General features: G+C 45.5%; 1 protein-coding gene across 2 annotated transcripts in view; it reads left to right on the top strand.

The window, feature by feature from the left end:
• Positions 1–24,467, top strand: part of melt (ventricular zone expressed PH domain-containing protein melted) — a 105,221-nt gene that overhangs the window by 47,791 nt on the left and 32,963 nt on the right. Inside the window, exons 9-11 of one of the 2 annotated variants that reach the window (XM_065427622.1) lie at positions 2,583–2,854; positions 5,797–6,010; positions 15,675–16,071. In XM_065427622.1, the coding sequence (XP_065283694.1) occupies positions 2,583–2,854; positions 5,797–6,010; positions 15,675–16,071 (883 nt within the window). Of the gene's footprint in view, positions 1–2,582; positions 2,855–5,793; positions 6,011–15,674; positions 16,072–24,467 lie in introns of both variants that reach the window. The other variant, XM_065427621.1, reaches the window with a different exon arrangement.

Raw genomic sequence — 24,467 nt, 5'->3', positions numbered from 1 at the left:
GATGATGCGATCAAACACATGCTCAAGGGCATTGAGGACAGCGCATTCCAGATGTTGCTGGCCAAAAGCCCAACTAGCGTATCAGTCCTCATTAACCTCTGCCAGAGCTTTGACGAGCTACGCCGGCAACGTTCCATCGCCCGCCAGAACATTCAGCACGCCAATTCCGTCTCGAGCATCGCGGTTTCTACTGAAATAATCAACTCGACCCTCTCGCAGCATATTAAAGATTTTATTCGTGAAGAGGTGGCCAGGCAGCTCTCACTGCTGCCTCACAGCGACGCACCTACGACAGCTTTGCCTCCAACACTGCAACAAGTCATCCGAACTCAGATATCTGAAGTGCTTCCTGCAGCTCCTACAACCCCCCCACCCAATCCTATGAGTGTGCCACTGGCCCATACCAACTTTGCCTCTCACCCTACGTTGCTGCCACTCAGTTATGCAGCCGTGGTTGCACAGCCACCTGTGCAGACATCTTCCTTTTCATCGCCTGTGCATCCGGCTTCATTTCCAGTTGCCTGACCGTTGCCACAGTTTTTTCGTCCCACCGAGACGTGGCGCACTCAAGACAACTGGCCTATCTGCTTCGCCTGTGGCATTGCTGTCCATGTGGCGTGCTTCTGTCGCCGCCGCGCCCCAACTGGGCGTACCAGCTCTGACACGCCCAGTTGCGCACCACAGTACGCCGCCACGCCTCCTTTTTCACCGCGACGTCTCGACACTGATCGCCGGTCGGAAACTCGCCGTTCCCCTTCCCCTCATCGGCGTTCGATTGCGCCCCTGCGTCGTCGAGTTCCCACTGAAGAGGGAAACTGACTTTTGCAGTTCCTGAGGCAAGAACTGCAAATACATAGACATTTTGAAGACCTCAACCTTCGCCGCAAAATGTTATTACCGTTTTTGTAGAGGGAGTATCGCAGTGGCACTAGTCGATACGGGAGCAGCCGTTTCCACCATTCACGAAAGCCTTTGCCACAAGCTACGAAAAGGGAATGCAGATCGCTCTAGCCTGGTGCTCGCCACTGTCAGCGCGCAGCGAATTCACCCTTCAGCTGTATGCATGGCCCATGTCGTCATCAACGACGTTCTGTAGGGGTTCCTGTACGTGAAAATAAAATAAATAAAGATATAAAGTAACAGCAGTGTGACGGTTTGCCAGTCATGTCAGGTAGCGTGCTTGGCACAGTGCCAGGAGGGTGCTGTTGCCTGTTGACACCAACAAGCCAGTTGCTAGTCCCATGAAATGTTGAAAACGCTATTTTATCTTTGAAATGACCGAAAATACCACCCTTGCTGGGTGGCCTGCAATGCTGACACACAACGACATACTTATTTACACTTTTCTGACATAGGTGCACCCAGGATTTGTTTTACTCTGTATTAGTATGTACTTTCATAATGCATACAGGTCATAAGGAAGTAATTTTAGTTGCAGCTGCATCTTCATTATGACAAGGCTTGACTGTACTAACAAATAGTTGCCAAGATCTAGAAACACACATAATTGCCAAGAGTTATTCTTGCTCAGAGCATGCTTTAGCAATAGTTTCTGCATGAGTGCATATATTTTTCTTTATAAAGTTCGCTTATAGTTTGCTGCCATCACATCCAGTGCCCCTTTTGTAGGTTGGGACAGTTACCACTTCGTGTACTAGTTAGCCAATTTGAACCACAACCAATTTGCCCCTTTCATGGTTCAGTTGAATCTAGTGAAACAAGACTTTCCACTTTATATTCCTGGCAGGCTCCCTGTAAACAGTTCATGGGCGAAGAGAGCTGTCCTTTCAACAACTGTGCACACACAGAGGTCTGTCTGTTATACTGCAGCGATGGGATTTTTTTTTTTTCTAAGCAGAGGCAAGGTTGGATAAATGTATAAGAAAATTTGTAGAAGCAGGAAAAAAAAAACACATAATAAATGAAGGGAAGTAGAAGGGGCAAGTGATTGCAAGGAACGAAGGAACTAGAAAATGTCTGGTCATGCCCATGCCATTGGAAAAATGCCTGTCAAAGCCATATCAGACCCACTTTCACATATTCTGGAGGTTTTGCCCACATGTAAAAAAACAAAGTTTGCATGAGCAGCTGCAGTATCATCATAGATGACAGTGAGAGCTGTGGGGATTACTTGAACAGTCTGTCCAAGTGGCTTAAAGTGTGAATTTATTTAATAGATACTGATGGACCAGTTGGTGAACCATGGTCTTGATGAAGCAGCACACTTAAAGCTGGCATGTTCACACACACATGAAAAAGGACATACACAGATGCTGGTAACTGTGCCTGTGTATGTCCTCTCCCATGTGTGCGAGAATGTGTCAGCTTTAAGTGCGTTGCTTCATCAATTAAAGTGCGAGTCGTAGAATTTGACTTGTGCTGCCAAACTGAACTATACTACAGATGGCTAATAAGGAAATGAGAGTAACAATGCAAATGTAATTGACAAGCTTTTGCATTTTTCAGCTGGATTTTACTGATAGAAGTCACCTTCATAATTCTGTCGCATATTCTTTTCAAATAAAAAAAAGAAATAAGATCTTTACTGAAATGACCAGTGTATATGCCCCCGCTCTTCTCAGAGCACAGGTGGTTAACCGGACAGGAGGTGTCACGATCGTCAAAGTTGGTGGCAGCAGACACGATCTTTCATCCAACCGGGGCGCCACCATGCCGGCTGTGGCGGCAGGGCGTACACCAGTGGGCAGTGCTGCTAGTCAGGCTTCGAGGGCAGCTGGCACATTGGGTATCTCATCGCAGGAAGCCAGTGCCCGTTCCCTGGGCCACCTAGGTTCGGGCCAGCTGGCCCATCGGAGCATGACCCGGTTGCCCTCGGCAAATCACATGCACCACGGTAGGCGCCCTTTCTTGCTGGTTTTCCTATTTCCTTGCAGCATGTATTTGATAATCAGTGTTCTGGCTGGCCAAAGGTTTTCACAGGCACCATTTATGGGTTCCACTGGAACTCTCACCATTCCTACACCTCTGCTTTCTGCTGCCACCCCTATTTAACCTAGTGATAGGCACATTATTTCTTATAGCAATCGCTTTAATGGACTCTTTCCTGGCTCAAAATGATCTAGGCCATCTCTTCCACCCCATATTTTATTTAGTTCTGAGTCAGCGCTTGTCCTGTGGCCTTTGTCATTGCTTGCTGTCTGTTTGCGCTATTACAGAATGCAGGGATAGCAAATCACTAAACTCTTCATCCTATTGCCACTTATATTCCTGTGAGCTGGCATTGATTTGTTAGTCCAGGTATCTGCAAAAACTAAGCACCAAGATGACACAAAAATAGCTTTCAATTTGGTTTGTTGTGCAAAACACAGCCACATGCCCCTTCCATGTGAAATATAGCCACAAACCCCATGGTGCAAAGCGCTGCCGAAATACTGCTGTTCATCGAAATTGTACTGCGCAACTGGACATCTTTCTGTTTCGCTCACGGCACCCAGTTAGGTGGGATAATCTTTGCCAGGTTCTATAGTAAGGGGTGACATGGTAGAATCCCACAGAAAGAAATGCTTCAATGTACCACATCAATTCACGTGCACGTTTTTGTTTTCCACTATTTTGAGTGGGGCACTGCATTCTGGCAGGTTCGTTCTCAACTTGAGGCCACGTGATTTGCTTATTCTGCATGCAGTTATATGTATGTTTCTTATTCACAACAAGAAAACCCAAGCAGTTCCTAAACGTCAATACCATAGAACCCCGCTAATACAATTCCATGAAACCGAGTGAAATAAATGTAATACCTAGGAAATATATTATGTGAACATGCACTTAAGATCACTCGAACATGCTGTTGAATATTAAAACGAACACACTATGCAGAAATCAGCCTCGAAAGGATTTACAGTTAAAAGGCCAATTGCACTGAAATTATAGACTCGTAAGAGAGCCCTGTTTCATATAATTTAGACATACAGTAGCCTCTGTGGAAAATTTTACACTTGAAATGCGAGTGGGCACTTAACAACACGCTTGCAAAAATGTATGTTTTTCATACCGAAACTGAAAAAAAAAATGCCGCTATTACCAGTCACTGGAAGTGACATACTATGCAAACTATAGAGAACCACTGCCCAGGCCGTCTGCTTTCCTTGCTTGTATGCCATTTCCATGTATCAGCAAATAGGTCCCGCATGTCTGCTAGCCACAGAGTTAGCATACTTTGCTAGCTGCTTCGTGCGCTGTTCCAACACTGTTGTGCACCCGCAATTTTCTTTTAATGTGAAGTAGTCTCCAAGTCCGGCAACTTTTGTCTAATCAAGAAATGGGCTGTTGCCCATTTTCTTGTTCAAAAATGGGGTACACATTAGATGTCAATGTTTTTGAGGAGCTTTAATGTCATTTCAACGTTAGTTTTATAATTTATACTCTCGGAATGTGGGCACGCATTTGATTCGGGGATGTGCGTATGATCAGCGATGTGTCTTAGCGTTTTTGTTTTTGTTTTTTAAGTAGATCCGACGGATAATTCAGTCGATTTTATTGGTACCGCCAGGGTTGAATTAACGGAAGTCTACTGTATCTTCAAAAGTGATTAACCGAAAATACGGCTCAAGTTTGTCAACGAGTTGCTGCACATGTGTATGCTTGCCTTCGACCTGCTCACTCCGTATTTCGACCATTGTCATGCTGTCACTACAGATAGGTGAAAGTACAGTCAAAGCATGTGCCAAATCTTCATCACTTGGCGACATAACGAAAGTCAACTGAGCTGCAATAGCTGAATCACACCCCTGTGAGCAGTGAATCAGTGAGCATCTAGCGTTGACCTTTTGAGAGATTAGAAACCAGATAGACACCAGTTTTTTCAAGCATGAGAAATGAAAATAGCCCACAAAGTAAAACCAAAACTAACCATTGTGATTCCATGCATGCACGAATGCTTGAATGGTCGCTGAAGTGCCACCGTAAATAAGCCATGTCATTAAATCCAAGAGTCAGTGTAGCAAAAGAAGAAAAAAAAAAAGAAAAGAAAATATGTTTTGTATCCATACAGGGTGGCAGCACTTCCTGGGCAACAGAGTTTAATATTTGGCGAATTTTTCAAACATACAGACGGTGTTGTATGTATACGGCATTGACCATTTGCGACTTCTTCGCAGCACCATAAATATATGTCTTTCAGCCTGAACGGGTTAATACTGCTCTCGTCAGTGCGTATGTCAAGGGTAGTGTTGACGCCCTTTAAAACTGCTTGAAGAAATTCCCATGAACATGTGTGTTTAACACGTAAATTAACAAACACTAGATGTGCTTAACTTGCACGACAGCCAGCAAATGCAGCTGACATGCAGCTTTTCAACATGTAGTCTCTTGACTTTGCTTGCCCTGCAGCTTGGGGTGTGGCTGACAACTACTGGATCGACTGGGCTTTGCTAGTTTCGATTTCAAGGATGTGTTGGCGACATGGGTGATGTCCGCAGTCCGTTACGGACTGCCGACATGGCGACAGTCTGTAACACGCAGATGTCTGGGACCTCTTTGCTGGGACCGGACTTTAGTGGCGTTATACCCGCAAAATGTATGAACGTATTAGCAGAGTTCTACTTGATATGTTTTGTTTTCTTTCAAATCAAATGAGTGCTTGTTTTATTTTAGACCAGAAGTAGTGGGCTGTTGCTTTGGGGGGTTTGGCGAGCAGCAGGATATGCACTATCTTCACTTTTTTGAGACCATGCTGCAAGCAATACGTTAGCAGCCATTGATTGTTAAGCTCTTCACGATGGTGGCAGTTTATTGTACATAACAATAGTAATGAAGTTTTGCTAATTTTTGCAGCAGCTCCTCATGCACAGAGCAACAGCCGGCTGAGCTCTCCATGTGGCCTGCATATGAGCATGTCGAAGCTGAGCTCCAACTCACCCGTCAACCGGAGCCTCTCTGCACTCAACAGTCGGCACAACCTAAGCTCAGTCCCAGCGCCAGCAGCGCACACAAGTCGTGTGTCCAGCTGTGGTGTCACTGTCACAACCACCTCGGCCCACAAGAGCATGAGGTGGGGCCCACTTGCAAACCGAGAGAGAAATGCTGTTCTGGTTGAAAATTTTTTCACAATGCAAGTTCTGCAGCAAGAACAGAGAACTCTTGCAAAAACTAAAGAAATGAAGAAAATTCTCAACTTTCCACGTGTACACATTGTGAACATCTTAAAATTTGTAGCTGGTTTACAATTGCCTTATGCACTGTGCCGTCACATGGCAAGAACTGAGGTCTGTGCTGTACATTTTCTTTATAATCAGTAAAGAAGGTGAGAGTCTTGCAAAACATGGGCGCAGTGCTCTTACATTTTTTTGCTTCCTTTCTATCACCTTGTTGCTGGTTTAGCACTGTCTTGTAGGGGTATGCGAACAATAATTTTTGAGACTGAATCGAATACGAATGGAATAGTGCTAGATGTGAAGCAAAATGGACCAAATTTCAAATACTTCACAAACAGTTATTGAATAATGAATACCTGTTTTCACTGTTGCTATAAAACAATATTCACGTATTACCTTATTTACCCACATAATGAACACACTTTTTTCCCGAAAAATGTGCACGAAGTTGGGTGCAGAAGTTGTTGGGCACCTTTTTCATTGCGTAGTGCGTTTCTCGTTGCGACGATTGTATTCATGAGGCTGACGTAATGCATAGCTTCTGCCACTGTCGGGCCTGGATCACCGGTGCTGTCGCTTTCCGTGTTATCCTGATCGCTGTCGCTAGTCAACACTTTGGCTACAATAGAAGCAACGATGACGAAAAGTCGAACCTCGTAGTCGACATATCTTTGCGGTTGCAGCAGCGCTGCTGAGCAACTTCCTCGCATTCCAAATGCCACAGACCGTAGTCAACAGTAGATCCCTGTCGCGTATCAGCGCCGACTTCTCCGTGTCACGTTTGATAGCACAAACAATGTCTAATCTTCAATGCTGAGCACCCGGCATCTTTCTTTATCCGAGCTTCGCCATGACGTGAGTCATTGTTTGCATGATGCCACAACACTCTCCAGCACGGCACCAAAATTAGGTTGATGTTGATGTGGCTTCACACGCAAATGCACAGGGCGCTTGCAGGCTGTTGTTCTGATCTTGGACGCTTGTTGTTCTGCTGGGCTGCCCGATGGAGACGACAAACCACCATGTTTGCTCGATGAAAAGTAGAAACACTGCGTGTTAACAGATACGTATGCAATAAGCTGGTAAGGTTTATGCGGATACAAAACACATTATGTTCAATGGCCACTGACTGAACGATTTGACTTTAGTACTTTTAAAACGAAACTACTGTTTAAGCGGGTGTGGTTTAACGAGGGTTTACTGTAGTTTTATTGTCAGTATAAACTTGCAAACATTCGCTTGAATGCAAACTGAGCAGCACGAATGCTGCATGCACAGAGGTATGAACCGCCATCGACCGCTTTGAAGATAGGGCGTGCCACAGCTGCGCAATGTGCCATTGCTGCCAGAAGAAAATGCCGCACCCCCCTCCCTCCCTCCCTGTTTCCTACCGACCTTCCTCCCTTGTACGTGGGAGATTGAGCCACAATCATCATCGCCCCTCAGGCGCAGCTATGCAATATGCAGTTGCTGCCAGAGTACAACGCACAAACTTAAAACAATCAGAGGCCGGTCTGGCAAAGCTTGCAATGCATGTCGCCCTCCTATTGGCTCAGTGCGCCAACACACTGGGAGGCTTCTTTCGATTGGCTGTTGCTGTGGTAACTAGTGCCCTGATGCTGCCAGTGCATCGCTCGTCTGCTAGGCCTGCCAGTGGGTCTGCTTCAAAAACTGTTGATACGTCGTTTCGTGGGCTTATATTCAATTGGCTGTAAAATACAGTAAAACCTCTTTAATTTGAACTTGGTTAATTCTAAATACCAGATAGTTTGAAGGTCTTCTGCGGTCCCATATTTTCCAATGTAAATTTGACCGGATAATTCGAACTGGCGGCCTAGGCCAACCCCGTTAATTCGAACATTTGGGGTGCTATGCGGCAATTCCCGATCCACATTTCACTGCAAACCCGACAAAACGACGGCCATTCAGAGCCGCAAGGCGACGCCACATAGCAGTCATGATTATTTATAGACGAAGTGCCCGACCCTTAGTACTGCTAGCGCAAAAACCAGTCCACGGTATGCCCCACGCACCGCCGAAACGCGCACCTGCAGAGGAGAAGACATGCTGCTGCAGTGCAGCGGGCATACCAGTTTTTGTCACGTGCTCTCGTCCCCCACTCCGCACACTCCTGGCAGTCGCAGCGGTTGCAGTGTCAGCGCGTGTTCATTGCCGCTGCCACTGGCTGCCATTCACCGATTCTTTCTCTGCGCCTGCGGCGACGTGTGTGCACGCAACGCCGGTCTGCGCCATTTCTTTATGTGCGTTGTTAGGGGGGGTTGCAGCTAGCGTGGTGTTCTTATTTTTTTCCGAACTGTGCAGAAGTGCCAGTGAGCAAAAATGCCAAAGTATAAGACTTTAACGCTGCAGCAAAAGTTCTGCTTGATCCAAGAAGTGGATAAGAACACGTGTTCAAAGATTGAGTTGGCTGAAAGGCACAGCGTGCCCCTCTCGATGTTGTCCACAATATTGAAGGACAAGTCGAAAGTACTGGAGGCCTACAGCAAGACATATTTTTCGAAGCGGTCGCGAGTACGGGCTCCCACATACCAAGATTTGGAATCAGCTTTGCTTCGCTAGCTGCAGAAAGCAAACGCAGCCCACCGTCCAGTCACTGGAAGAATACTGCGGGAGAAGGCCTACGACTTGGCTCTACAACTCGGGCACAAAGAGTTACAGTGTAGCAATAGATGGTTCAGCTGTTTTAAAGAGCACAATAATTTGACCTTCGTAGCCGTCTGTGGCGAGAGTGGCAGTGCAAACGAGAGCGTCGTCGACGACTGGAAGAAGCACACATTGGCTCCGTTGCTTAGCGAGTACGGTGCAGACGATATGCACAAGCTTGATGAGGCAGCCCTTTTTTACAAGGTGCTGCCCACGAAAACGTTAACAGTGAAGGACACCGTGGTCAAGGGTTGAAAGCAGGGCAAGGAAAGAATTACCATTCTGTTCGGCGCAAACGTGCGGTAAACACAAGCTGCCACTACTCGTAGTTGGAAAGAATGGGAAGCCTCGCTGCTTTAAATGTGTGCGGCTGCACCCCAAGGGATGAGCTTATCTACTGGCACAACAAAAAAGCCTGGGTCACAGGCGCAATACTTGAAGATTGTATTCGGCAGCTTGACCGCAAGTTCGTGGCCACAGGCAGGAATGTACTATTTGTTGCTGATAATTGCCCGGCGCATGGTGACATCCCACACCTGAAAGCTATCAGGATGGTATTTCTTCCTCCAAACACCACGTCTATCTTGCAGCCAATGGACCAAGGCGTCATTCACCACACGAGGAAGATTTACTGTCACCACCTGCTCAAGCGCATGCTCCTTTGCTACGGCTACGGCAAGGAGCACTCCATCGACCTCCTCGGGGCCATATGTCTTATTGTGTATGCATGGAAGCAAGTGGAACCCACTTTGATCATGCAATGTTTTGAACACGCTGGCTTCCTGAAGGAAAGCACCATCGATGCTGATGCTGACTGTTTGTGTGCAATTGATGAAGAAGGAGCCGAGTATTGCGACTGCATCAATGCACTCTCTGCAGAGGATAGTGAATCCGGTGCAGTCAGCTTTGCCGAGTATCTGAACTTTGAAAAAGATCAACAAACGTGCTACTCAGACTTGAGTGAAGCTACCGCTGATGTGACCATGTGCGATGACAGCAATGACGACGATGCTAACAAGCCCTTCTGAGCACCTGCTCTCGGAGAAGTTATTGGATCGCTGAACGTTATCTGCAGTTTTGTTGAGTGCCACGGTGGAAATTCTCAAATGCTGCATGTAGTTGGCCAAATAAGCACGACCCTTGGAGCCTCAAACTACAGGACGCAGCAAACCAGCATCTCTGATTACTTTAAGTAATCCAAAGATCGCCGAATAAAGGTAGGGCATTCCTGCAGCGAAATTTTTTGCCTGGGTTGCATCTTTTTTTGTGTGTGTTTGGTCAATCCGAAGATTTTTAGCAGTCCCGATGACTTCAAATTAAAAAGGTTTTACTGTATCTATTAAATGTCAAATAAAAGATGTGCTTGCTATCCTTCATTTCTTACGCTTTATGCTATCTAGCTATGCCTTACAGATAATTTTTTTGGTGGCATTTATTTTCCATTGTGGCCTTAAACAATGGAAGTTAAATGTCAATAATAAGGATATATAATATCCTTTATTTCACTCATGAAGTGAGGGAATGCATGAAAAATACTCTTCACAACCTTGTTCTTTAGTTCTTCTTCTGAATCTACTGAAGTCTCAGGTATACCACGAATAATTAAATTAGAGTGTCTACTATAGTATTCAAGGTCTGTTAGCTTTCTAGTTTGAAAAGACATCACATGTTCAAACGATTTCGATGTGGCCTGCAACTTATCAGCATTTTCATGCTTCACTAAGCGCTCAGACGCTGTATTTTCAACAGTACACCTACAGCCTTGCATCTGTTCTTTCAGTTCAGCGCATTGAGTTTTTATTTCTAGTACAGTCAAACTCACTTATAACGATACCGGTTTTAACAATATATCGATTATAACAATGAAAAGGTGCTGCACCGTCAACCTTTGTATGTTTTCTATGGGGAAATGACCCGCTCAATGTCCCCATGCCACATTATCGGTTATAACGATGAAGTCTGGCTGTTGGGTGTCCATGCCGAAAAGTAATGGAATGCGAAATCCTTGAAAAGAAAAAACTAAAAGTGGAATGCGAGCCACTGCACATTTGCCCACCACCCCAGCTGCTGCCGTGCACCTGTCGATGAGAGATGCATGCCAGCCTTGCGCGCATCCTTGCTGTCACCCTTTCACCCTTCCGGACACAAATGGGCTGCGCCCAAAGCTCTCGGCTGTGCCATCTTCCGAAACACGAATGGGCCGTCCCAACTGCGCTGACAATACTGCTGGCGCTGTGGGCGCTGCTCCCAGATGGTGCGTTGTGGGTGGGCCCTCATTCTGCACAATTATGCTAACAGGTAAGTCGCTGTTCGTTGCGTCGAAGTCGTTCCTGGCCGCGTAGTTCCTCAGCCTCGTTTGATGGAACATGGCTGATCCGCCTGCTGATCATCAGCAATGCATAACGTTGCTGGTGAAAAAAAAGTGCGCTGCTATAGATTTAGAAAGTGCTTCTAACCTATGAGGCGATCATCGCGAACATGCTTGCATCGGATGGCGACAGTGATGGCCACAGTTGCAGTGCTGATGCAGTAGGGCAGGCTGCCTTAACATTGTCCCTGCGTGAGGTCCCGTAGAGGTCCCTGATAGGCTTGTTTTTGTGAGGGACCTTCCGCTTCACTACGTGGAGCACCTGGATGCCTTGGAGAAGGATGTTGGCAAGCTTCACCTAAAGCAAGCACGGCTGACAGACATGCAGTTTTCTTGTACAAGCCATTGGGAAGTATGTGGTGAGATGCTTGTGGCGTTTTCGTCCCAGCGTTTCGTCTGGATTTGTCAAGCTGAGATGCTGCCGCAGCAACTTTTCCACATTGTTAAAAGGCGCCTTTTGGGGCCACCAAGGCGATGCCTCGACGGAGCTTGTATGTTGCTTGCCGCCCATGATCCCCGTTTGCAGTTATAGCAGTGCCTTTCTTGAACGCAAGCAGTCGCAGCTTGTTAACATGCGATCCCAGTGCTCAGGAAGCAGAGTTAAACAGTTAAACGAGTCAACACAATCAGAAGCCGGATGGAGGAAAGTCGTGGGGAGGAGAACTGGCCTCCCCGCCATTGTAGTTTTCTCGGAGCAGCTATACCATCCCCCATTTTGATTTTTTTTTTCATGCGACCTGGTTATAACAATTATCGATTATAACAACAGAATTTTCGTGGCACTTGAATATTGTTATAAGTAGGTTTGACTGTAGTTCCTTGGGAATTTCTGTCTGACCTTCTAATAGTTGCTCGTACGGTTCTTTCTGGGTAGGTCCTGGGTTTTCCTCGACATTGCCGCAAATTAGCAGTTTTCAAACGACAAAACAGTCATGCACCATTACAAAACAACACTATGGGCACAGCAGAACCACTATATGAAGTGTTGCACTGATCGTTGCGGCATGAGATGCCAACGTGCGTCGAGCTGGTGGTGTTCCGGCGGCCCGAAATGCGTTTCGTTGTTTTTCTATTGCGTGGTGGTTTAAGAGGGGGACGGGAAACCAAAACAACATTGAGCTAGTGACCGACACCAGATGCCGCCAAAGCAAAACGAAAGTGATGCCCACATCTCACCACCTACAGCAGGGAATGGCGGCAAATTTGGATTATCGCCTACTAAAAGCATGCAGTACGCTACCAACGGCACTACGCACCACACTCTGTGAAGTGAGTAGGTGAAGATGCTTATTGCAATAGGTTTGCCATCGATAGCTGTAAATGCAGCGTGAGACGAACTGGGTGGATATTTGCTGGCACTTGAATGAGAAACTGTGTGCGCTGTCGTTTTCACGCGAGATGGACGATTACATACTGTTCTCCATTGCACGTGCCTCGGGCCTTTCCTTGTTCACATTGGATCCAGCGGCCGAACAACGTATACGATTGCAGTCTGCAGCAGGGAATAGTGGTGCATTTCGGTTATTACCTATTAAAATTGCTATTCTTCTGACAGCACCACGCGCTGGGAAACAGATAGGCAAAGACACTTATTGCAATAGGATTGGCGGTGATAGCTGTGAATGCCACATGCAACCATTCCGGAGAAGATGTGGTACCGAAATGAGAAACTGTCTGCGTGCCAGCGTTTTCACATGAGACAGGCAGGCGAGTTCCCAATTCCAAGCTTTGGCGCTGGAAAAACGTATGCAACAGGAGCGTATCAGCAAAGTTCTACTGTATTTTCTTCTCTGCTCTCTGTTTGCAGCTTAAGATGACCTTGTTCCCTACTTGACTTACACGAAAATCTGTCTGATATATGCACATTACAAAAACTTCATTGGCACAAAAGAAAGCCCTGAAGAGCCTGCAGTTGCAAGAATAGCATCATACACGTTACGCTAGGGTCATGCCACATAAGTGAAGAGAGAAAAAAAAAATGACGTGGACCTTCTCACTTTAGCCATATTTCTAAGTCATTTACTTTGCAAAGCAGTGATAGTGTTAGCAGCGTGGCAGCAGCATAATGACGACAATGGCACTGTGATAATGGTAATGCGATGGGATTGACATCCAAGACAGTAAAGCGCTGTCTTGGATGGAATGGTGCTATAAATTTGTTTTGTTGCTTACTTTCATTGTACTTCATTTTTTTCTTTTTTAATGTTGTGTTTTGTGATCTTGCCTACTGCACATCATGTAAACAGAATCATCTACATATTCCCCAGAAGGCAATCTCAATAAGACTTGTGATAAAGCAGGATCTTTCATTAGCATTATATTTAAATCTTGGTTAAGTCAAAATTATTTCCTGGCCTGGAGTCAACTCCATGTATCTTTCACCACTTTTCTTGAAATGCCTTTGTGCCGCGCTATGGATATCTCAAAAGCTCGATTGCGAAAATGTCAGGAAAGAAGTCACCAAAAGGTTCCCATACTTCGTGTGCAGCCGTAATATTGCCAAACAGTGACAGGATCACAAGTTTGTAGCCAATTCGTCTTGATTCTATGCGACTCTTATCATCCGCTGTTCATGGCCGGCTGTGATCTCATTGATAATGCCGGCAGAGCATCGCTCTAACTTCTGACAAAGTGCAATAAGCGTGAGAATTTACGCGACCTCTGCAACATGCATGCTTATCTGTGCGCGCAGCGTCAATATGCTTATTCATATTCGTGGTGCTCTGCGCTTCTATATTTGTGGATCGGTGCGCTGCATTAGCCAAGATGAGGCATTTCTGATGCCATTTCTTAACAAGGAATTTCCAGTGCCTTTTTCGATGCCATTTCTTATTGCACTTTGTCAGTAGTCCTAGTGAAGCTCCGCCTGCATTGTCAATGGGATAAGCCAGTTGAGAGCAGTGGATATGAGAGTAGCATATAATCGAGTGGAAGGCATGGCTACAAAATTGCAGCCCTGGGGCGGTATTCCCAGCCGATTGCTTTTTTGGTGTATATGCACCAGCGTTTGGTTGGCTGTGTGAGGATTGCTGTTGGATTCCTGTTGGCATGTCAAGTGCTGAGTCGCACTGTACTTCACAAAAGTGATTTCCCGAAAATACCGCTCTTGGAATATTGAGCTTTTGCGAAAAACTTAGTGGCTGCGTGGGGTCTATGTGTGGCCAGCGAGGTTCTATTGTATTTTCTTCTCTGCTCTCTGTTTGCAGCTTAAGGTGACCGTGTTCCCTACTTGACTTGTTGACCTTGCTCCCTACTGGAGATAAGCCGAGTTTTGCTTATCTCGTTACTTGGCTTGTCTAGAAATTTTTCGCGGCTTTTACAACTTTGAGTTAATGGGGATTTTCTGCGCATGTCTTTTTTCCCGGTTCATAATACAGGGTTTGCATGTCTTTTTATACTGAGTGGCTCATGTACAGTAGAACCTCATCCATATGTTTTGGAAAAAGACGGGAAAGAAACTGAAGGGGCAGCGCAATATGATGCAGGCAGAAGGCAGAAACACACAGGACAGCTGTCCTGTGTGTTCCTGCATTCTGTCTTCGTCATATTGCGCTGCCATACTAACCGGGAAAACTTATGATCCGCAGTCAGTAAAAAGATTCAGTAGACTCCACTGTTATGTAATGTGAAGCATTGTATGGACCATTGCAGGCTTGTGTTGCAGCACAAGCCACCTACGTGCACTGAGCTTGCCAGGCCCAAACAGTCCGAGATGTGCATTGTCATTTTCTTACATTTACCCTCCTCGAATTTGACCTGGGTCAGCAGCTTCTTTGGGCGGCACATATTGGTGGGACGTTTTGAAATGCCCACTTGACAATTGTTGTGGCACGAGACGCCGATGCGCCTCCACCTTGTGGGGCCCGAGCAACCTGTAACGCGCTTTTTTTGTTTTCATGTTGCATAGTCTGAAACAATATTGAGCTGGTGAACAATGCCAGATTATGATGCTCGAAACGTGACGCTCACTTTGCCCCCCCTGCATCATGAAAAGGCGACACATTTGGGTTATTGCCTATTAAAGGTATGCTGTATGCTTCCACCAGCACTACACCACACACTGTGAAACAGATGGGTGAATATGCTTATCGCAATAGGGTTGGCGACTATAGTTGTGAGTGTGACAGCTCGCAAGGAAGTTGGTTGGTACTTGAGGAGGGAACTGAGTTTGTGCTGGCTTTTTAAGTGTCAACAGCGGGCGAGTAATGCCAGGAAACTGCTGTGGTCTGCACATACTTCCCTCAATTGCTTTCACTTTCTTCTTGTTCACATGGGATCTAGTGGCTGGGAAATGTTTAATACAATCGCAGTTTGGGAATGTACTGAATGTTGGTGTTGAAAGGCTGTGTTTTCCAGGAATGTATTAACTGGTGAAAAAGAAGTGTGACTGTATTGTGTAATTTTTTTTTTGTCTCGATTACGAACATTGGTGCCAGCAAATGGCATAAAATGGTATCGGATCAGCAAGTTTCTTGTGTATTATCTCTTGACAATTTCTTACTGTGCTTGTGTGCTCCTTCTTCATGCAGCATTCCAACACTGATAGAAGAAGCACAACCATTGCCAGTCATAGGTCGTCACCCTGTCCTGACTGTGTCAATAACCAGCAATGTGGCAAGGCGGGGGCCAGCAGATCTTGGAGGTGGGGCGATTGAGGGAGGCTCCTCTCCGAAGGGGGCAGTGCCCAGTCCTTCCCCACCTCCGCTGGGGCCCACCCCATCGTGCTCTTCTTCGTCTGCCACACCGCCCCCCTACGCAGAAGGAGGAACGTCATCTTCCTCACGCCTCGGTGCACCACACAGCGGCTCACTGAGTTCGGGCTGCAACCAGCAGCATTTGAAGGGCAGCGGTGGAGGCACAAGCTCGGCTACTGAGGATGAAACTATGCCAGTGGTGCCACGCAAGGTAGCGCAATCCAACGCACAGGTGAGTACATGAAACCTTCAGTGGGAACCTTTCTGCACACAGCATGCATACTGTGCTGACTTTCAAATAAAACATTTTTTTTTTATCTAAAGGTTATTTATTTATAATGAGAAAGATTAGGTACCATATTTATACAAATCCCAGTCGCATTTTCATATGGATGAAACGCAAAAGTGCCCTTGTACCACACATTAAAGACCAACTGCAACGAAATTTCACTTGAGCTAAATTGATGATAAATGCCAAGCATATACTCTAATAGTAATCTTGATGAAGCTGTAAGGCATGTAATTTCCGAATTTAGTTATTAGCAGCTATTAAGTAGCGCCTATACAGACGGTGCATGCACTGGGCGGCAAAGCAGAAGCAATCCGGATATGGTGAATATCGAAGAACCGTATGCAAGTGTTGATCTCTTAGTTGCGCCACGTTGCATCTAGGCAGCCAGGCGCATTGCTTGCTCATGATTTGCGAGTTGATGGGTATCTCTCTCGGCGTGCGTTCTCCCTGTTGTGCTCACAATTTGAGCTGTTGCAAGAATGCCGATGCATTGCGTGGCCATCAGGTGCTCGAATACATACTCGAACGCAGGCAGTGACAGTGCAGTACACAATGCTGAGTAGCGAAAGGACGAACACATCTTTCCTCTCCCAGCTTTCAGAGCGAATTTAAAGCATGAACCGCGGCGCAGCAGGCAAATGCGACATAAACTAGCCAACCCGCACAAAGCATGTAAACTGCAATTGACGAAGCTGCATAAGCTACATTTCAACAGCACAGTCACTTACTTATCAAGATCTGCTTGGCAAATGCTTTCTCATGTTGACTGTAAGTACTATATGCCTAATTTACCACAGCAAGCTGGCCGAGTTGGTGACTGAATGTGATCCGATTCTCTGTGTATTTAATCACTTGTTTGAAAAAATAAACCAGTTGTTAGTCGGTACTTCTATCGTCCATTTCCTGTTGTCCTTCGGCTGGGCAGGGCTTCCCACCCCTAGAAATATGTACCATATGCCGCAATGGCGGACGAAAACCAAAGGTCATGTTCAAAGGTAAGTTGTAATTGAGGGTGATATTACCGAGCAATCATTTCTGGTAGTGCATCATCTTATTTTGTGCATCTCTACATCATACGCAATGAAATAGACAAACGAAATACTTTCGGACACAGTGCCAGAAACGAGCAGGAACCGCATGCTGCATTTGTCGCAAAGAATGCGACATGGCAGCCATAGTGTAGATACAGCTGCAAGCCATGCAGGAATGCAATGCCACCAAAGTGAAATAGGTGAAGCTTTATCCAGGCCACAGTACTGCCCATCTGTCCATGAGTTTACGCACACTTAGTGCCGAGCCCCTCTAGCCGGGCCATGCCAAGCCTCAGCTACTTATCCTTTACTACAGAAGGCGGTAGTTGTCTGACCGGTCGACGAGTTCGGAGCTTCCAGCGTGCCAGGCAGCGGCCGGGGAAGCCTGATATGCCATGCTGGAGACGCCAAGATTGCAAAAATTTTACCCTGCACTTTAAACGTGACCCACAGTAGCATGGTGATCAACAGGTGCCGCAGTACTAGCAGACGAATGCGCAGCGAGCAAGCACTTCTTTGTGTGTTGAAGGTGCAAACCCAACACGCGCGCTTCTCTGAACCCGAACAGCATGCTGCTGGTAAGCTAAGCTAGTGTGTGATAAGACATGTTCTATTCCCGTGCCAGCCACACTAGACTGTAGAGCCACAGAGCACCTATATAAACTTGTAGAGCATCCAGTTTTTAGCATAACTGCGCCCCACATGGATCGCACCCACATTAAGCTATACTATACCACACCTTTAGCTTGGCCACTCCAATGCGCTATTCTTTTAGTGGAGGCAGAACACATAGAGGCCCTGCTATTGAACGTAGACAACCAAATAGAGAAAACCGGCTGGACTCTTGAATACTTCGTATTAAAGAACATCGCGGGCGTGCAACAGCATTGTCACAGCGCACGAAGCAGCTAACAAGGTATACTAACTCTGTGACTAGCAGACATGTGGGACCTGTTTACTGATACACCGCAACAAGTACTACAAGGAATACAAGTAAAGAAAGCCATAGCCTCCTCTCAAGGTGGCCTGGGAAAGCAGCCAGCCCAGGTGCTGGTACTCCACGTTCTTCACTGTACGTCACTTCCGCCGAGTGATAATGGCGGCATTTCTTTCAGCTTCGGTATGAAAGACATCAATTTTTTCAAGCTCTTTGTGACACATTAACCTGTATTTCAAGCATAAAATTTTGCACAGAGGCTGCTGCATGTTTGAAGTATCTGAAACTGGGCTTTTTACGCAGTCGAAAATTTTGTTGCAGTTGGTCTTGAAGTGCACTTCAAAGAACCCCAGGTGGTGAGAATTAATCCAGAGTTGCCTGCTACGGTGTGCCTCATAATCATGTCGTGGTGTTGGCATGTAATACCACAGCATTTTTTCCTAATGAAATATGAACCTTTTCGTAAAAAAAATGGGTCTGAAAATGGTACATGCATTACATTGGAGTACAAGAAGGAAAGCCTACCATCACAGCCATCACACACAGCGTCGTCATTATCACAAGATGATAGCAGAGCATGTTCTCTTGAAGGCATATATGGGTTCATATTTTGCTCGACCACGATTAATTTCGCAAGATTTTGCGTGCCTCAGCACTGGATGCATGGGTGTATAAGGCCACCAGTGTTCCTGAAGCCATGCCAAGCTCGCTATTTGCGCAGAGTGCCAGGAATGCTATTGGCAACATGTTTTGTCAAATCCGATGCAGAGTTGGGTAAAATCTTGTGAAAGTGTCAGTAGTAATACTGCCGTATGTGGATACTACCTGTGGCCAATGAACAGCAAATGGTGACGGCAACGTGCCACTTTCATTATGAAAGCTCATCTAAAAAAAGATATTTCTCTTCTGTGAAGGTAAATTCTCCAAGTCTAGTTTTTTTCTGACTGCGATTGCAGGAACATGCTATATTATTCTTTTATGAATCGTGGGCATTTTACCTTCAGGTGCACATTTATTTTGTTACTTTAATTAAGCCCATGAATATTGGGTGTGCTTTAGATTCGGGCGCATGGTAGAATTGTGTAAATACGGTGTCTTTCGGCTGTGAGTAAGTTCTGTTTTCATGTACCTTTGTATCATGCCTCGTCACTGTGCGTGCTGTATATAGAAGATCATGAAATACTGACTTGCCTAAGCCTCCACTCTAGCACATTAGTGAGGACATCTGTAAAGCTCCTTCCAAGCACCTAATGACAGATGTCTTCCCTACGCAAGTGGTTCATTGCCATGAATACATAAGAGAATCCTTGTGCATTAGTCTAAGAGAGAGAGAGTGGCTGGAATGGAAGTGTCATCAGTATGTTGTCAGTGAAAGCAAAGCAAGGTGGGATGTCGCTGGAGGTACAAGCACTTGTGGGCAGTAGATGTTAGACTGAAGGCTGAGAACAAGGCCATTCTTCATAGTGTATTAGCGAAATGCTCACTATCCAGTCAGCGGGCCCAGATTCAGTCTTTGTAGGACCAAAACTGTTCATTTTGTTTTCTACACCTTGTGATAGGTTTTATGTCAACTAGCTCTTATTTAGGGACTGTGGGTAGTGTTAACTACAGTACTCAGTGCACACATTCACTTCAGTGCTGCCATATTTGGCAGCAAACCTGCACATGTGTGCAAAACAAGGCATATACACAGTAATGAAAAAACATGCTACACTTTACTGGATTTTAACAAAATGCGCTGGAGTAGAGGCAGCTTTAAGCAATTTAGGCAGGCCAGAGGAAAGTAAAGCAACCCTAAAGCTAGGGTAATATTAGGGGTGTGTGAATACCAAATAGTAGATTTTGAATTAAATATTGAATTGAATGAAGTAAAATAGAGTTGAATATCAAATTAAATATCAGAAAGTTTTTTTACAAATTTGAATGCTTACAAATTTTGGGCAAGAAAGCACAGTGCTGCACATGCTCAGTAGTCTCCCATCATTGCATAACATGAAGGTGGCAACGTATCAGTAACTTAGGTACTTGGAAATCAAGATATATGGTGCAGTCTACTCTTATTAAAAGGAACTTTGAATTATTGTCAGCACTCATTACAGCTCAATTCTAGTGTATGAGGTCCTAGAAAATAATTTTTTATCAATATATTACCTGTTGAATAGAATCAAGTGCTTTTTCCTCTATGAAGTTAATGAATTATTGGCATTTGTAATACCACTGAGATTCTCAGTTTAATAGCAGACCTGTATTTTATGGCAATCTTTTGTTGCATAGAGAGCCTTGCATTCCAGTTTTTCTCCAAAATACAGGTAAGCTTTCCATGCATAGCTATCCTTAGCGCTGTGTGGGGTGACCGCTGTCAGCACCAACAGTAAAAAGCGGCACTGTTTCATTGTCAGGTTCAGCATGATTTGCCACATCTGACATGAAGGTTGTTGACACCCGACGAACCAGCGCTGATTAGGCCGTGTGGCTGTGATGAAAATTAGCTGTTGGATGATGTGGTAGTGGGCTGCAAGCTGTCATGGAATATTTGCCGCGAAATATTTGTACTGGTGGCTCATCAGTGACTGGTCCCAAGATCACACATACGAGCTAGATTGATGGCTGTCAAAGCGGTGTTAAGTTCATCGCCGTGTATCCAGTCCAATCTGTGCACTTTCACACTTTACAAAATATGTGCTGCTTTTGTTGCCAATACTTCTGTTCACGTTGCATTATTGCTTTCATCGCTCGTCGACCTGGGTAAACCTCATACTGATAAAAGGCGGCGCCTGCAGACACGGCGGCATGCAATCGCCGCATCGCGCTGATGTAGGGGAGTGCGTGTAGTAATGCAGAAGTGCTCGCAGAGACAAAGTGCGCGACTGTGTCAGCTGGGGTGGCCCTTGCACAGCACGTTTGGCGCTCCTTTTGTGTTGAAAACAACGAAGTGAGGTGCTCGCTTGTGCAGATAGAGCAAGAGGGGCTCCGTGGCACATGCGGCACTGCACGGGTTTGTACACTATATATACCGAATTGAAAAATCGAGTAGTAGATTTTATTCATGCTATGATTTCCCTCCACATCAGTGCTGGCTTCCCAATAAGTTCCTTCTCCTGTGTTGAGCAAGACCAGCTTCAGTCACTCGCTGTTTTCTGTCAGGAAAGTTGGCAGAGAGAAGGCAGCAGGTGCATTCAAGATGGCTGCACTCGAGTTGGACATAAAGTGTGCTCGTGGCGGCACTGTAGCATGTTCCACATGCCCGCTTTTTAGTATGTTCAACCGTGTACTTAATTAGAACAACAGAGGAAGTTTGCATGTCGGCAGTAATCGTCAAAGTGAATTTCTGCAGAACATTCGGCTATATATTGGGTTAATGCAACACATGTCCCGCACAAAATGTACAAACCATGTCTGACTGATCACAGATGTCTTTGCTGCAGCTTAAAGGAGGCATCATATAAGCGCCGTCCAAGCATATCTAAAGGTCGCTTCCAAGGTCGCCTGGTTTACGCGCGGCTCAGAACCATATTGTTCTGGCGGCCTGTCTTGCCACTCTTAGGATTTGCCCGTGAGCGAAAGTTGTGACATATTTTTCAGTATATGTATATGCTAATGCACTCTTCTCACACCCGATGACTCGGCTTTTGGGGGTACAAAAGACGAGGACGTAGCAATGCCGGCTCGTTCTGAGAGCGCTTCTCTGATGCTGGGGGCAGGCAGACGTGACAATAAGCTGATGGGTTGATCTCCGTGCATACACAGCTCGTAGATTATCAGTAAGAGAGAGAGAGAGTGAACTTTAATGAGCACCAGCAGTTCAGTTGGCTGGGCCTAGGCCTCCCACGATGGGATGTCAAGGTCTTGCCTCTTTGCCGCTTCGTAAGCCTGTTGGGTCGCCCAGGATTCTCAGTAAGCGCTGAAACTTTTTTTCACACATGTTTAAAGTGCTGTTCAAATTCGTCGAAAATATATTGTGTACCTACCCTCGTTCCTGGCTGCATACATACGGGAGATTCCGAAACCACGATGGTAGAACTATTGAGAAATATAGGCTGCGCTACCTGTTGCGATCAGACAAGCCCGTCTATCGCAGATAATTCAAGCATGTTTTCAGGCATGTAGGATCATCTGGGCTGGAATTCTCCAACGTAAGGTGGCCTCACAGCTTGCACGGTTATCTGACTGAGCTAGCTTGCATGCTCAGTTGCCATAGTCAGAAGTTCGAATCCTTGTGCTTTTCTTTTTTCTCTTGTTTTCTTTCTTTCTGTTTTTTTTTTTCTTCTTCTTAAAGCTGAAGGTGGGAAGCTCGAATTCACCTTCTCCAGGCTTGGAGTGGTGCCTGACACCGGCAGAAATTCCGAGAGCCAGTGGGGCTATACTAATCCAGGTACAAGGCAAATTAGGAAGACCCACTAAGCTTCAACAAAGGATGCTCCCTCATCAGAACACGAATTGGCCTCCCTCGTGCAGTATTCAGCCACTCCCTCCCAATCGACTCATTTGATCAACCAATGGTCCTCAGTCCCCAGCAGCTGTGGAGCACCTGACCGAGGTGGCGGTTAGGCCTGTAACAGCAGAGTGTGCTAAGGAACTCTGGACCCGGACAGGCCGCCAATGGAAACTGACCCTAGACCCTAGAAACTGACCCTAGCCTTAGTGAGGTTTGAGGAACTGGTGAGGCTTATACAGTGCAGACAAATGGCCACATCCTCTGTTATAGAGGACTTCCAGATTATAAGCAGTATAGAGTTGAATTCCTAATCCATAAGGACATAGCAGGCAACATTGACGAATTCTACAGCATTAATGAGAGGATAGCTGTAGTCGTAATCAAACTTGATAAAAGGTATAGATTAAAGGTAGTACAAGCCTACGCTCCAACATGCAGTCACGATGATGATGAAGTAGATCAGTTTTATGAAGATGTTGAATTAGCGATTAGAAAAGTGCAAACTCAGTATAATGTTGTAATGGGCGACTTCAATGCAAACGTGGGGGAAAAGCAGGCTGGTGAACAAGCAATTGGCAACTAAGGCGTTGACTCTAGGAATGCTAGAGGAGAGATGCTGGTAGAATTTGCAGAAAGGAATAAGCTTCATATAATGAACACCTTTTTCAGGAAATGTAGCAACAGAAAGTGGACCTGGAAAAGCCCTAATGGTGAAACAAGAAATTAAATTGATTTCACACTTTCTGCTGATCCCAGCATAGTGCAGGATGTAGAAGTTATAGGTAGGGTAAAGTGCAGTGATCGTAGGTTAGTGAGGGCTAGGATTCACCTCAATTTGAACAGAGAAAGAGCAAAATCGGTCAAGAAGAAACAGGCCAACTTGGATGCAGTAAGGGTCGAAGCAGACCAATTCAGACTGGTACTCGCAAACAAGTATGCAGCCTTAGAACAGAGATGAAAATGAAATAAAGGTAACGAATGAAACTGTAACTAGGCTGGCTTCAGAAGCAGCATTTGGGAGGTAAGGCACCAAGGCAACCGATAGGTAAGCTCTCCCAAGTAACAAAGGACCTAATAAAGAAATGACAGAGCATGAAAGTGTCCAACTCAAGGGATGAGATAGAATTCGTGATACTGTCAAAACTGATCAACAAGGAGAAAATACGGGATATTCGAAATTTTAATGTGAGGAAGACTTGAGGAAGCAGTAAAAAATGGACACAGCATGAAATCAGTGAGAAGGAAACTTGGCATAGGACAAACCAAGATGTACACACTGAAAGATAAGCAGGATAATATCATTCAGAAGATCATATCAGAAGCAGAAGACTTCTATGCTGACCTGTACAGTACCCAGAGCAACCACGATACCTCCATTCGAAGTAGTAATGAACAGGTTACAGAGGCCCCTTCTGTATCTAGCAATGAGGTTAGAAGGGTCTTGCAAAACATGAAATGGGGAAAAGCAGCAGGAGAAGATGGAATAACAGTCGATTTAATCAAAGATGGAGGAGACATAATGCTTGAAAAACCGGTGCCCCTTTATTCGAACTGTATATTGACTTGAAGGGTCCCAGAGAACTGGAAAAATACCAACATTATACTGATCCACAAAAAGGGAGATGTTAAAAAATAAAATTATAGACCCATTAGCTTACTTTCAGTTTTATATGAAATATTCACCAATATAGTCTCCAAGAGAATAAGGGCAACACTGGACTTCAGTCAACCAAGGGAGCAAGCTGGTTTCAAGAAGGGATACTGTGCAATTGATCGTATCCATGTCATCAATCACATAATCGAAAAATCTGCAGAATTCAGTCAGCCTCTCTATATGGCTTTCATAGATTATAAAAAGGCATTTGATTCAATAGAGATACCAGCACTCATAGAGGCATTACATAATCAAGGAGTACAGGCCACTTACGTAAAT

The sequence above is a fragment of the Dermacentor albipictus genome, chromosome 2 (genome assembly GCF_038994185.2).
Source record: "Dermacentor albipictus isolate Rhodes 1998 colony chromosome 2, USDA_Dalb.pri_finalv2, whole genome shotgun sequence".
NCBI lineage: Eukaryota > Metazoa > Arthropoda > Arachnida > Ixodida > Ixodidae > Dermacentor > Dermacentor albipictus.
This window is presented reverse-complemented; position numbering and strand designations above follow the sequence as displayed.